This window comes from Erinaceus europaeus, chromosome 10 (assembly GCF_950295315.1).
Source record: "Erinaceus europaeus chromosome 10, mEriEur2.1, whole genome shotgun sequence".
In the NCBI taxonomy this organism is placed as follows: Eukaryota; Metazoa; Chordata; class Mammalia; order Eulipotyphla; family Erinaceidae; genus Erinaceus; species Erinaceus europaeus.
Window position 1 is genome coordinate 18,876,312 of NC_080171.1, and position 13,089 is coordinate 18,889,400.

Below are 13,089 nucleotides of genomic sequence, written 5' to 3' on the forward strand. Positions count from 1 at the left end.
GCGCTTTGCGCATCCTTATGCCAGTCCTTGCGCTTTGCGCCGCCTGCGCTTAACCCGCTGCGCTACTGCCCAGCTCCCAAGAATGTTCTTTATAGCCACTATGTATCTCCCCAGTCCCAGGCTTTTAATTTATTTCTTTTTATGACAGAGAGGAAAGGAAAAGACCAGAACACCAACCAGCTCTGGCATACACGGTGACCAAACCTGTGTCTGGGGCTTTGGGTTTAAAAGTCCCATGTTCTATCACCAACTCATTTCCCCCAGCAATAAAATATTTTTTAAAGACCAAGTTTTATTAAACCAATGTATTTATTTTATTTTATTATAGAATAGGACAGAGAGAAATTGAGAGAGGAGGGGAAGATAGTGAGGGGGAGAGAAAGACACCTGCAGACCTGCTTCACCATTTGTGAAGCACCACCCCCCACCCCACCCCTCACCCCCCAACCCCCGGCAGGTGGGGAATTGGGAGCTTGAACTGGGATCCTTGAGCCTGTCTTTACGCTTTGTGCTATGTGCCCTTAACCCGGTGCCTGCACTACGAATCCACTGTTCCTGGAGGCCATTTTGTTGCCGTTGTTGTAGTTATTATAGCTGTTGTTGTTGAGTAGGACAGAGAGAAATCGAGAGAGGAGGGCAAGACAGAGGAGGAGAGAAAGACACCTGCAGACCTGCTTTACTGCTTGTACAGTGACTCCTCTGCAGGTGGGGAGCTTGGGTCTGGAACCGGGATCCTTACACTGAACGGGCGGGGGTCCTTACACCGAACCGGGATCCTTACGCCGGTCCTTGTGCTTTGCACCATGTGAGCTTAACCCACTGCGCTATCGCCCAGCCCCCAAACCAATGGATTTTAACCTTCTTTTTTCTCTTAAGCAACAGAACCTCTTTTTTTTTTCCAAACAGATAAAGATGAAATAAAAATGAAGTTCTGCTTAGAGAGAAGCCAGACTCCACACCTCCATTCTTTCTCTCTCATTCTCAGCCCTCCCCATAGCAGCTTAATGAAAAAAATCACTGAACCAAACTAGCTCTAAAGAATCTTGCACTTTGTCTTCCTCTAGTTATGTTGGGTTTACATTAGCCATTAGCTTATATATCCTGTCTCAGAAACAGAGAGACTACGTTATTAATCATCTCCGCAGTCTGTGGAGAATTTGTTTGAAAGATTGCAGAAACATGGGTTGCTGTTAGAGATGCATTTCAGTGTTTGTCTCTGCTGAGTGTTTATTAATAATCTTGCTAATCCCCACTCTAGTTCCCAGATCTAGCTAACTCTTGTCAAATGTCCTTGGGGGCATTTTAAATTCTCCCTGATTTCTTGGAGCCAGATACTTCCTTCTGGCTGGATACCTCTCTGATACTTATATTCATGACTATTTCATATTTAATCTCCCTGATTACATTTCCATGTGATGGCCCTGGTGCTTGGCTGCACTTCTTGTGGAAGACATGCAGGAAGGCCACCATAAGGGCTTGAGTTTGCAGGCATGGTGCCAAAGATCTTTGTTCTTGCTTCTAAGACAGAACTCAAGTGACAGGGGAGGTGCTGAATGGCAGACTTTGCACAGGACCTCTCAACCTAGGGCTTTGCGCTCTAGCTCATGACCCAAAGGGAGAGGCAGTTTCACTCAGGAATCAAATGCCACATGATCTCAAAGACCACATGTGGATCCCTGTGACCAGAGTTGCTCAACAACTTCCAAACATCCCCCCTGACCGCCCTTCCCTTCTTGCTGCCCTCCCTCCAGTGTTAACTCGCAGCCCAGTCCTGCCAGCTCCAGGGAAGCCCTGATGAACTCAGCTAGGAGAGAAAAGACAGCGCTAAATGCCTGGGAGCCCCTATCTTTAAAGTCCACTGTAGGGAGAGGATAGTGAGCCTTAGTACACTGGGGGAGTGGGTGGGGAGACAGTGTCACAGAGGAGATGCATGGCTGCAAGGCTGTGGATTTAGAAGTAACTGTGTAAAAACATTCATGGAAGCACAGGGCCCTGTGAGAAGACAAAGGGTTGAGGGAGGAGATGAAACCATCAAAGGGGCAAAAAAAAGCAGAGGAGCACCTTATCCTGAAAACCTGGGGAGCAAACCATTGCCAAATGCGTGTCGTGTGTGACACGTGACCTGTGGCGAATGCTCCAGAAAGTAAAGAAATGTGACAGGGGAATCAGGATGTGCCAGTGCTTTCCTGGCCGGGCCCCACAGGCTCAAGCAGGAGACAGGCCCTTTGAGGAGCACCCTCCTCCTTTAGAAGGCTTTGTTGATTCCTTCCTGCCCCCACTGTCAGGACTTGCCTCCTCTTCAGTTAACACCCTTGAGTTTGGCACGAAACAGCCACTAGAGTCCTGCTTCTTCAAGGCTGTGGGAGGTGGGTGCTGTCCATAAGGAGCTCAAAGAGGAGCAGAGCCTGGGAGGCAGGAGATGAAGGACTAGGGAGGCTGGTGGTGTGGGAAGCTGTGCGAAATGCAGACGCTGCAGCGCTGACCTTTCCTGAGCAGAGCCTCCTGCTCCCTCGTCCTTCTTCCTCACCACAGCTGTGGTGTGGGGGTGAGAGCAGGAGTGGAGGGAGACCCAGGTTCTGCCCCCAGGAACTCACAGATAACTGTGGCAACACAACACAGGAGAGTCACATGCTCTAGAAGGCCTTGATTTTCCTCCCAAACATCCTAGATTCTTTTTTTTAAATTTTTTTTTAATTATCTTTATTTATTAATTGAATAGAGACAGTCAGAAATCGAGAGGGAAGGGAGAGATAGAGAAGGTGAGAGACAGAGAGACACCTGCAGCACTGCTTCACCACTTGTGAAGCTTTCCCCCTGCAGTGGGGACTGGGGCTTGAACCTGGGTCCTTGCACATTATAACATGTGCGCTCAACCAGTTGCGCCACCACCTGGTCCCACCCTAGATTCTTTTCTTTCCTCTTATTGACAAGTGAATGTTCTTTTAAAAAAATATTTATTATTTTTATTTGCTAGGACAGAGAGAAATGGAGGAGAGGGGAGATAAAGAGAGAGATTGACCTCTAGCACTGTTTCATCACTAGTGAAGCTTCCTCTCACTGCAGGTAGGGACTGGGGGCTTGATCCTGGGTCCTTGTGCATAGTAATATACATGCTTAACCAGCTGTGCCACCACCCAGTCCATGCCAAGTGAATTCTCAAACCCCTGCCTCATTCTAAAGAGGATAGAAGCTACCTTGACAGTTCTGTGTCCTCACCTTGCTGGGTCACCAGCGGCCACTCAGACTCCTGGGCCTGACACTGGGGGTCAATCCTACAGTGTTCAACCAGCCTTCCACTGTGCTCTGCACCCCCTGCTGTAATCCTTTGACCTTCTGCTCCTTGCTCAGTGAGCTTAGGCAGACAACTAGGATGGCAGCTCCCATGGTCTCTCCGGGAGTATGCAAATGACAAATGACTCCTGCATCTTCTGGCTGATGCAGGGAGGGTGGCCCAAGCGCCTATTTCTTGTGGCAAGGAGTTGGTGTTTGGGAGGAAAGAGTGATGCTAGGTTAGGACTGTAGGCAACACAGTTGCCAGTCCAATGAGAGGAGGGCAGTGAGGAGGACAGACCCCGGACAATACACAGGACACATGCTTTCTGGCCTCCCTCGTCATCTTTAGCTTCAGGTCCCGTGTTTTTCATTCCGGCCAGTGCTGGGCTACCTAGCTACCAGCTGATTTAGCGTTATTTGTCTTCTCACCTTCCATACCCAGCCAATCTCTCTGGTTCTCCAAGGAGACACTCTTTAGGACATTCTACCTGTGAAGTGGAAAGTCTTCCGTAGAATGCTCTTTTGTCCAGTGGCTGCAGCCTTGAGGTCTGGTGGCCTGATTTGGCCAGTCAGTCTTCTGGATCCTGGGAGGGGGCCTGCTCAGGGTTAGATCAAACAGCAGAAGAAGCACTCAGACTCTTAACTTAATCCAGACTCAAACTCAGAAAATAAAGAGACCTTTCCAAACAAGTACACAGGAAGGGCCCGAGGAGCAGATGAACTGGTAGGGAAATTTTGAGGTGGTCCTGTGGGTTTAGTGAACTCTGGTAGATGTTCTAGAGGAGGCCAAGCCACATGGAACTTTGAAAATAGGCACATAATGTGTAAAATCCTTGGCTCTTCCACCTCCTCCAGGTCTTTGTCCCTTGGTGGGTGGGTCTTCCCCTCCCTCCCTGAATTCTTCACCTGCTACTCCCAGAATCCTGGAGGATATGTGAGAAGGCCAACTTCATGGGGAGGTGGGGGATGGAGGGAGGAGAAGCCCTTGTGTTTGCTTCTTTTTTATGTATACTTTCTTTTTTTTCAATATTTATTTACTCCCTTTTGTTGCCCTTGTTGGTTTATTGTTGTAGTTATTTTTGATGTCATCTTTGTTGGATAGGACAGAGAGAAATGGAGAGAGGAGGGGAAGACAGAGCAGGGGAGAGAAAGATAGACACCTGCAGACCTGCTTCACCGCTTGTGAAGCGACTCCCCTGCAGGTGGGGAGCCAGGGACTCGAACCGGGATCCTTACGCCAGTCCTTGTGCTTCGCGCCACGTGCGCTTGACCCACTGCGCCACCGCCCAACTCCCTTGTGTTTGCTTCTTAACAACTCCCTGTCTCTCTGCTTTATTCTCCCCCCTCCCCCAGGACCCAGCCGCCACCTCCATCTCAGACGGGGACTGTGATGCCCGGGAGGGTGAGTCAGTAGCCATGAATTACAAACCATCCCCGCTCCAAGTAAAGCTGGGTGAGTGTGTCTGGGGGGTGAGGGAGATGTGGGAAGTGGACAAGGTACTCCAGGCTGTGTCTGCAATGAAGTGCCACAGATAAATCAACTTGGGCTCAAAGACTCCAGGATTCAAGCCACCAAGGCATTACCACTGCCAGGCACCTTCCCTCCTGCAAGGCCAGGAGGGAAGTTATAGTTCCCTATAGGGCCCTGAAATCTTCTAGGAGGCATCTCCAAGGCCAAGGCAGCTTCAAGTCTTCTAGGAAATAACTGTAGGGCTAAAAGAGACCCCAAGGAGATAGTGGGAAGTTCCATCAAATACTGGGCCAGGCACAGGGGAAGCACATCCACCAGCCTTGCAGGTGGATGGATGTACAGGAAAGTCTGGATGCCGACCCAGAACACAGAAGCCGAGTTCCTCTCCCCATCCCTTCCCCAGCCCCTCTGGAGTTCTCAGGGCTTGGTTGGCTCCTGTCTGGGGGAACATTCCCTTAGTTTCTTAGTAAATCCAAGTATTTCCCTCCATTTTCGGAATCACCTTTCCTGTGAGGCTTCGCTCACGTCCACTCCAAGGTCAGTTTATGCTGCGGCCTGCTCCTCTGAATTCACCCGGCCCTGACCTTTCCCATAGCTCCTGCTTCTCGCCTCATCCTACACCAAACACTGCCTCACTCACCCAAGGCTACTGTATAAACCAGACTACTTCTAAAACTTGGATTTTGGAAAGAGAGATTATATCACAAGAGTTTTTGTTTGTTTGTTTTTTGCTGCTGGGGAGAAATCTAAAGACAAATATTTTAACAAATACAAGTTCTTTGCTCCAAGCCATCATATTTTACTTCCTAGAGAAAGTTTTAGTTCGGGCCAGGTGGTGGTGCATCTGGTTTAGTGCACACACATTACAGTGCACAAAGGACCCAGGTTCAAGACCCTGGTCCCCGCCCACCAGGGGTAAAGCTTTATGAGTGGTGAAGCAGGGCTGCAGATGTCTCAGTGTCTCTCTGTCTCTCTATCTCCCCCTCCCATCTCAATTTCTCTGTCTCTAATAAATAAATATTAAAGAGAAAGTTTTAGTTTTCCTGTCTTATATTTTAGCGTAAGTGGTATCATGCTGTACACACCTTTTCTGAAACTTTTTATTTTTTTTTCAGCCAAATGTCTTAGAGCCCCTTCTAAGGTCTCTGTGTAGAGAATGAGTTCAGTCTCCTAAATGGTAGCATAGTAGTGCACATGGTGTGATCGTCGAGCTGGTTTTGCCAGCTCTTTGATTACACTTTTTTCACTACTTCAGCCAACTCAGAGTGCTTTTCAAATAACTTTTTTTTTCTATTTTACTCCTTATAACATTACCATCACAATTCCTCATGAAAACTCTAAACCTTGCCTTTCGCTCTAAGAAAAACCACCACCAGGCACTTTAAGGCAAATTGCACCCCCTAGAGGCTTGGAGTGGTAATGACAGCTGCTAGAAAGGCTTTTTTTTTTTTTTTTTTTAATGGAGTCAGATGAACAAGGACAAAGAAGGGGGGGGGATGAAAGACTCAGAGACATGATGGAGAAGGAACATTCACAGTTGCTGGAAACACCCTTCTCATGCTGCCTTTCTGGAGTAAATGGTGATTTTGTGAGAACTTTCCCCTCCCATTTCTCTCCACTAACAGTTGCTTTTCCTACATTGGGCCTTACTGGAGATGAGCAGGAAAGGACAGACTCACTCCTTCCAGGACCCAGGCAGCTACTGGCTATTGGCTATAGTACCACATACACTGGTGCGAGACCTATAAACACGGCTGACTCTGGAACCTGGAAGAACTCAAGAGACTGGCAGAAGAGTCAGAAGTTAAACCAGAAGGTTTCCCAACCTCCCATCCCCGCCCTGCAAACCTCATACCGCTTCCTCACTCTCCACAACCTTTGCTGACTCCTTTTCCTTCTACATTAATCCCAAACTCCTTTGGCATTCAAGGCCTTCCTACTCTGAGTTTGTAATTAAAAAAAAACCCTCAGCCCCTTAACACAAAACCTGAGGTACCACAGGGGTTTGCTGAAGAAATATGTGTATCCTACTTCCCAGCGTGATCTCCCTCCATCCCTTCCAGATCCACACTGACTATGCTCGCCGCTAAATGCACTCGTTGCCCCTCCCTTGAATGCCCTCCCCTCTCCGGCTCAGTGTGTCATCTGCAGGGAACCCTCTGTGCTTCCGTTCCACCTCTCACTCCAGCCTTTCTCTAGTCTTAAGCATATATGAACTGTCCCACATGGGAGAGTAGCTCCTAGAAGACACAGTCAACCTTGTCCTTTGCTTCCGTAACTCTCCCCCTTGGGTTGCACTTAGCCAGGTTGCACCTCCACTGAGTATCAGGGCCTGGAGCTGGGAACCTTGCCTCAACTTCTCGAGAAGCAAGAATGGAAACCCAGCCTAGGAGCAGTGAAGCAGGGTGGCCCTAGAGGCAGGACATAGCTTCCTTCCCATGTTCCCTTGCAGAGAAGCAGCGGGAACTAGCCCGGAAGGGCTCGCTGAAGAATGGCAGCATGGGTAGCCCCGTCAACCAGCAACCCAAGAAGAACAATGTGATGGCCCGGACAAGGTAGAGGGCCCCCTGCCCCATGTGGACCCTGTCAACCACATTATAAAATAAATAAAATAAAGTAGCCTATTTCTACTCGTGTGAGCCTCCCCTGACTCCCAGCTCTTCAGGCCCAGTTCCTCTCTGAAAGGAGAGAGCTTCAACAGGACTGGCATGGGGGGAGGAGGGGAGGACATGGTGGGGTGGGTGGCCCAGCCCAGTTCCTTCCAGGCTTGTGTGCTCCACTTGCCAATCCAGTCCCCAAAATTCTCCACCCAGGCTTGTCGTCCCCAATAAAGGCTACTCCTCGCTTGACCAGAGCCCAGACGAGAAGCCACTGGTAGCACTTGACACGGACAGGTGTGTATGGGGACATTGGGACAGCCAGAGAGGTCACAAGATTCTATGTGGACACACAAGTAGACTGTACAGGCCAGACTTCTCTGCCATATGGTCAGAATAGGTGTGTTTCTCAGACAACTGCAGAATTACCAAGAGTGAACACCCTCCCCCCTGGGCAGGAAAATTTTCACTTCGAGGTGGGGGAGAACAGACAGAGAGAGGAAAAGGAGACTGGTACAGTTGGCCACTGTTCTGGGACAACTGCTGCAACACACACACACACACACACACACACACACACACACACCATCCCCCAGAATGGATTCTCAGTGTGGTCTCTAGACAGTTGGATGCAATAGGCACCCTCCTCTCACCCCATCTACTGCTGGAAAAACACCAGGCTAGACCTGGGCTTTAGGAAAACCTAACAGGCCAGGGTGATTTGAACCTAGAAAAAAGGAGGGTGAGGGGAAAAGTAGAGAGAGTAGAAGGTCTATTTAGGGAGGTTAAGGATGGTAATTGATTCGGAAGGGTGGGGCTAGGGAACAGGTCTTAAAACTGCATCTGCACAGCAGCAGGGTTTGGTGGTGGTGGTAATAGTAGTAGTAGGACTAGTAGCGGGATTGTGGTTTATGTAGAAGAGTGAGCTGTTGCCCGGTTTGGGGGAAGACAGGTACAGGAAGCTGCAGCTGTCTGTGCCATTTCTTTCTTTTTTTTAATTTTTATTTTAAAAAAGAGACATTAACAAAACCATAGGATAAGAGGGGTACAACTCCACACAATTCCCACCACCAGAACTCTGTACCCCATCCCCTCCCCAATAGCTTTCCTATTCTTTAACCCTCTGGGAGTATGGACCCAGGGTCATTGTGGGATGCAGAAGGTGGAAGGTCTGGTTTCTGTAATTGCTTCCCCACTGAACATGGGCATTGACTGGTCGATCCATACTCCCAGCCTGTCTCTCTCTTCCCCTAGTGGGGAAGGGCTCTGGGGAAGCGGAGCTCCAGGACACATTGGTGGGGTTGTCTGTCTAGGGAAGTCTGGTTGGCATCATGCTAGCATCTGGAACCTGGTGGTTGAAAAGAGAGTTAGCATACAAAGCCAAACATATTGTTGACCAATCATGGACCTAAAGGCTGGAATAGTGCAGATGAAATGTTGGGAGGGTGTCTGTGTCATTTCTAAGAATCACTTCCTCTCTGTCTTCTCTCCTCCACCGCCAGTGATGATGACTTTGACATGTCCAGATATTCCTCCTCTGGCTACTCCTCTGCTGAGGTGAGGCCCCACCCCTTCCTACCCTAGACACACCCCAGTGGGTCAGGACCATTTCCACCTAAGAGAAGGAGTTAGGAGCCTTCTGCCAAAGCAAATCCTGAGAGGAGCAATGGGCAAAGCTTGGAGGGGGGAGGGGTGAAGAGTCTGAAAAAGGGGGCCAGGCAGTGAGTGGTGCACCTGATAGGGGTGCATGTGACAATGTGTAAGAACCTGGCTTCAAATCCCCAGTCCCCACCTGCAGCACAGGAAGCTTTATGAGTGCTGGAGCAATGCTGCAAGTGTCTCTCTTCTCTCTCACCATCTCCCTCTTCCCTACTGATTTCTCTGTCTCTACCCAATAAATAAATGAGATATTTTTTAAAAGAGTCTGAAAAAAGGCTAAGCAGTTAGATATCCATCTTCAGAGCCCAGAGCCCAGGGTTGGGGCCGACGGAAAGTGAAATACATTATCTGGGAGGCGGTGTAGTGAATAAAGCCGTGGACTCCCAGGCATGAGGCCCTGAGTTGAATTCCCTCCCTGCACCCCCCAACCACACACCCACATATACAGCATGTGCCAGAGTGGTACCCTGCTTCTTGCTCCTCTTCCTCTTTTTTTCATAAATAAATTTTTGTAAATAAAATGCAAGGACCACTGATGGGAATGGGCCTGAAATAGGAGCAGGGCCCAACAGAGGCAGAACCTTAGAAGAGGTGGAGTAGAGATAGTATAAAGGTTATAGTAACAGACTCTCTTATCTGAAGCCCCCAAGTTCCCTGGTTTAAGCCTCAGTGCCACCATAAACTAGAGCTGAGCTGTATAAAACAGAAAAGGTGTGGAGGCGGGGGGCGCCCTATGGCAGGGTAGGACCTCCCAAGGATGGACCCTAAGGCTGGCAGGCCAGAACTGAGGCTGGAAGCCAGACAGGAAAGAAGCCTGGAGCTTGGAGAGCCCTGGGATGGGATGAGATGGGACAGCGCAAGAATGGCCATGGGATGCCTGCCTGGCTCTGAGCCTCACCCCCGCCCCTTTGTCTACAGCAGATCAATCAAGATTTGAACATCCAGCTGCTGAAGGACGGCTACCGGTTAGACGAGATCCCTGACGACGAGGACCTGGACCTCATCCCCCCCAAGTCTGTGAACCCCACCTGCATGTGCTGCCAGGCCACATCCTCCACCGCCTGCCATATTCAGTAGCGGGTGGGGCCGCTGCGGGCATCGGGGCAGGGCCGCTGTGGGCCAGGTTGGCCAGGGCAGGGGCCGACCCCTCCCCAGCTCCTCCGCCTGCCCCCCGGCCCCACACCCCTACAGCCGCCAACCTTGTAACAGTCATTGCTTCCTCCTATGGTAGGACGTGTACCTCTGTGTGTTCATGGAGCCGGAGAAACCAGAACCGGGTCTCTTTCCACCCCAGGGGCTGAGGAAGGATGGGAGCTGTTGGTTCAGTTACTTGGGGGCCCTTGCCCGACACCCAGTGACCAGGCCCCAGCCCCTTCCCCAAACTGCACGACCAGTGGGGAAGTGGGGGCACTGGACTGCAGGGAGGCCAACAGGAGTCTAGCCAGAGGCTCGACCCCAGCCAGCAAAGCCATGAACCTCCCCTCACCCCACCCTGCCCGCAACCCCTCTGACTAGGAAAGGGAGACCACAAGCAAGGAGAAAGGCAGCAGGACGGTGGGAAACGAGCCCTGCACCTGGGACGCGCCCCCTGCCGGCCCATGCCCCCATTTGCATTTTTCCCCCTCAGCTCCAGATGGGAAGCCTGGCCAAGTTCCCCAGCTGGGTGGATATTAGCAGTCCTCTTTGTCTTTTTCACCCTCTTCCTTGCTCTGGGTTTATGGGGAAGGTGAGGTGGGCCTTAGAGACTGGTCTGAGTTTGGGGGTGTTGTCATCTGTCCTCATCAGCCCCCAGTGCACCTGCCCCCCTGCCACCCTCTGCAGTCCCCTCCAGTCCCTTAGTCTTTGTCCCAGGCTGTAAGCTGGAGGTAAAGCTGGCCTCGAGTGCCCCACCCCACCTCACTCTAGCCCACGCTCCCCAGGCTGCCTCCCAGCAAGGCTCTTCAAGGAAACGAGCTTAGAATACAGTGGCCACAGGCATGTCGTGGCAGAGTTGGGCAGACTGTACCTGCGGCTGGCAGGGTACGAGTACCTGTGTGCCCTGGGTGTGTCTCCCAATGTCTGTCGCTGTCAGAGATGTGTCCACAATGCGGGCACATCTGTGTTGTGGCTGTGTTGCCTGCTGACACTGAGAGGCAGCTCAACCCCACAATGGACTGAGAGCCCTGGGCTGTGAGCCAGAGCCTCGGTTCTAATCCGAGCTCTGGCCTCTCCTTGGAATCTTTAACGAGCCACTTGTGCTCTCCAGACTCCAGTCTCCTTAACCTTAAAAAGAGCAGCAGCTGACACCATTTTTAAGGCTGTTTCCAGCTTAAAGGAATATCTTCATAGGAATTTCTGTGGTGGTGTAAGGGGAGGCCTCTGTATGTCTGAGTATAACTGGGGGGGGGGGGGAGTCTCCCTAGGGTGAATAGCTGTGTGGAAAGGAGAGGGGTAGGTCGCAGTGGGGCTTTTGTCTGTGTGAGTATGTACAGATATATTTGGCAATGGTGAGCACGTTATTGATAGACTATGTATCAATAGTTTCATGGGGTGTCTGTGAGTCACGATGCGTGTACCACTGCTTCTGCTGGAGTGGGGGGGTGTACCACAAAAGTTAGGGGTAAAAGTTAAAAGAGGGTGCAACAAAACCCCCCTTGAGGCTGAGCAATATAGACCTGCCCACAAGTGAAGAAAAACAGAAGCACAGAGAGCTCAGGCTGCTTGGGACCACGCTCCACAGACCCATGCCCAGGCCCAGGGGGTGCACCCCCATGCCTCCACATTGGCCCACGCCACACGCGCTGCTCCATCCACTCATGCAAACCACTCCTGTGCTGCCCACCTGCAGAGGACACAGCCACAGCCCACTCCCTGGATGTCTGTCCCGTCAGGTGGGTGCTGGAAAGAGAAGGGTAGCGACAGAGGAAACAACGCCGCTGACCTGAGAGAGGTGTAGCCCTCTCCCTGCGCCTCACTAGGGTCTGCCAACTCCAGAGTGTTGGGGTGCAGCTCTCCATCCTCAAGTCCTCTACCCACCCCTACTGCCTTGAGTGCAGGGAGCCTGAGTAGATAGCCCACTGGGAGCCAAGGACAGAGGAGGTAACATTGGGGTCCATGAGGCCCATTGCGAGCCTGTCTCTCCCACCTGCTTTGCATCACCACCCCTGCGCTCCAGAGCCAAGCTGCTCTCCAGTAAAACCACCGTGGGCTCCAAGATTCACCCTCTGAGAACACAGGAAGCTCCACTCTTCCAAGCAGGGCTCCTTTAGACAGCTACCTTTGCTGCCGCTGTGTGACTCTGGCCCCACCCCTCAACCTCTTTGTCCCTGAGGAACCAGGGACAAGCCCCATCCCCGCCAGATAAACCTAGTGTTCTGGCAGGCAAGGACTTCAAGTGAAGCAGTGTAAATATTTGTGGAGAGAGGGGGGAGGTGGGCAGCTAGCACTTTCTGGGCCTAGGGAGAGTGTGTGGCTCCCTCTCCCCTGTCTGGGAGGTTGGAGGGGAAGAATCAGGCCTTAGCTTGCCCCCCACACACACACCCCTGCCGCCATCCTTCCCCTTGTAGATACTGCCTTAACACTCCCCCTCGCCCCCCCCCCCCCCCCCCCGCCCCAGCGCTGGCTGCCACCCAGCCAGGTTTCTCCGCGCTCACTAATTTATTTCCAGAAAGGTGTGTGGAAGACATGAGCCGTGTATAATATTTTTTTTTAACATTCCCATTGCAGTATTGACCATCGTCCTTGGTTGTGTATCGTGTAACACAAATAATGATATTAAAAGCATCAAACAAGCCAGCCTCAGTTCCCTACCTGGGTGCGTCAGGGGCTGGGAGAGAGCTGGTCCTCTGAATGATCACTCCACTCTGTCTCCATTCATGGGTCCCCAGGCCAGGCCTGCTGCGTGACCCCGCGCAAGCCACTCAGCACCTTCATTACTCTTCATCCAAAGGAGGCACATGGTCTAGAAGACGTCCAGGGACCCCCCAGATGCTTGGAAACTGGACTTTTTTTTTAGAAGCTTGAGGCAGGAAGCCAAGGGTAGGCAGGGAATTGGGCCTCCTCTCTGAGCCAAGTGATATCACAATGGGCAGCGCCCATCCTGAAGGGGGA

At 51.3% G+C, this 13,089-nt stretch overlaps 1 protein-coding gene across 6 annotated transcripts in view; it reads left to right on the forward strand.

Annotated features, from left to right (window-relative positions):
- Window positions 1–12,770, forward strand: part of FAM219A (family with sequence similarity 219 member A) — a 64,468-nt gene extending 51,698 nt beyond the window's left edge. The window contains exons 2-6 of one of the 6 annotated variants that reach the window (XM_007522847.3): window positions 4,627–4,726; window positions 7,197–7,299; window positions 7,558–7,638; window positions 8,844–8,898; window positions 9,919–12,770. In XM_007522847.3, the coding sequence (XP_007522909.2) occupies window positions 4,627–4,726; window positions 7,197–7,299; window positions 7,558–7,638; window positions 8,844–8,898; window positions 9,919–10,077 (498 nt within the window). In that variant the 3' untranslated portion in view covers window positions 10,078–12,770. The remainder of the gene's footprint in view (window positions 1–4,626; window positions 4,727–7,196; window positions 7,300–7,557; window positions 7,639–8,843; window positions 8,899–9,918) is intronic. The other 5 variants (XM_007522848.3, XM_007522851.3, XM_007522852.3 and 2 more) reach the window with 5 other exon arrangements.
- The last annotated feature ends 319 nt before the right edge of the window (window positions 12,771–13,089 follow it).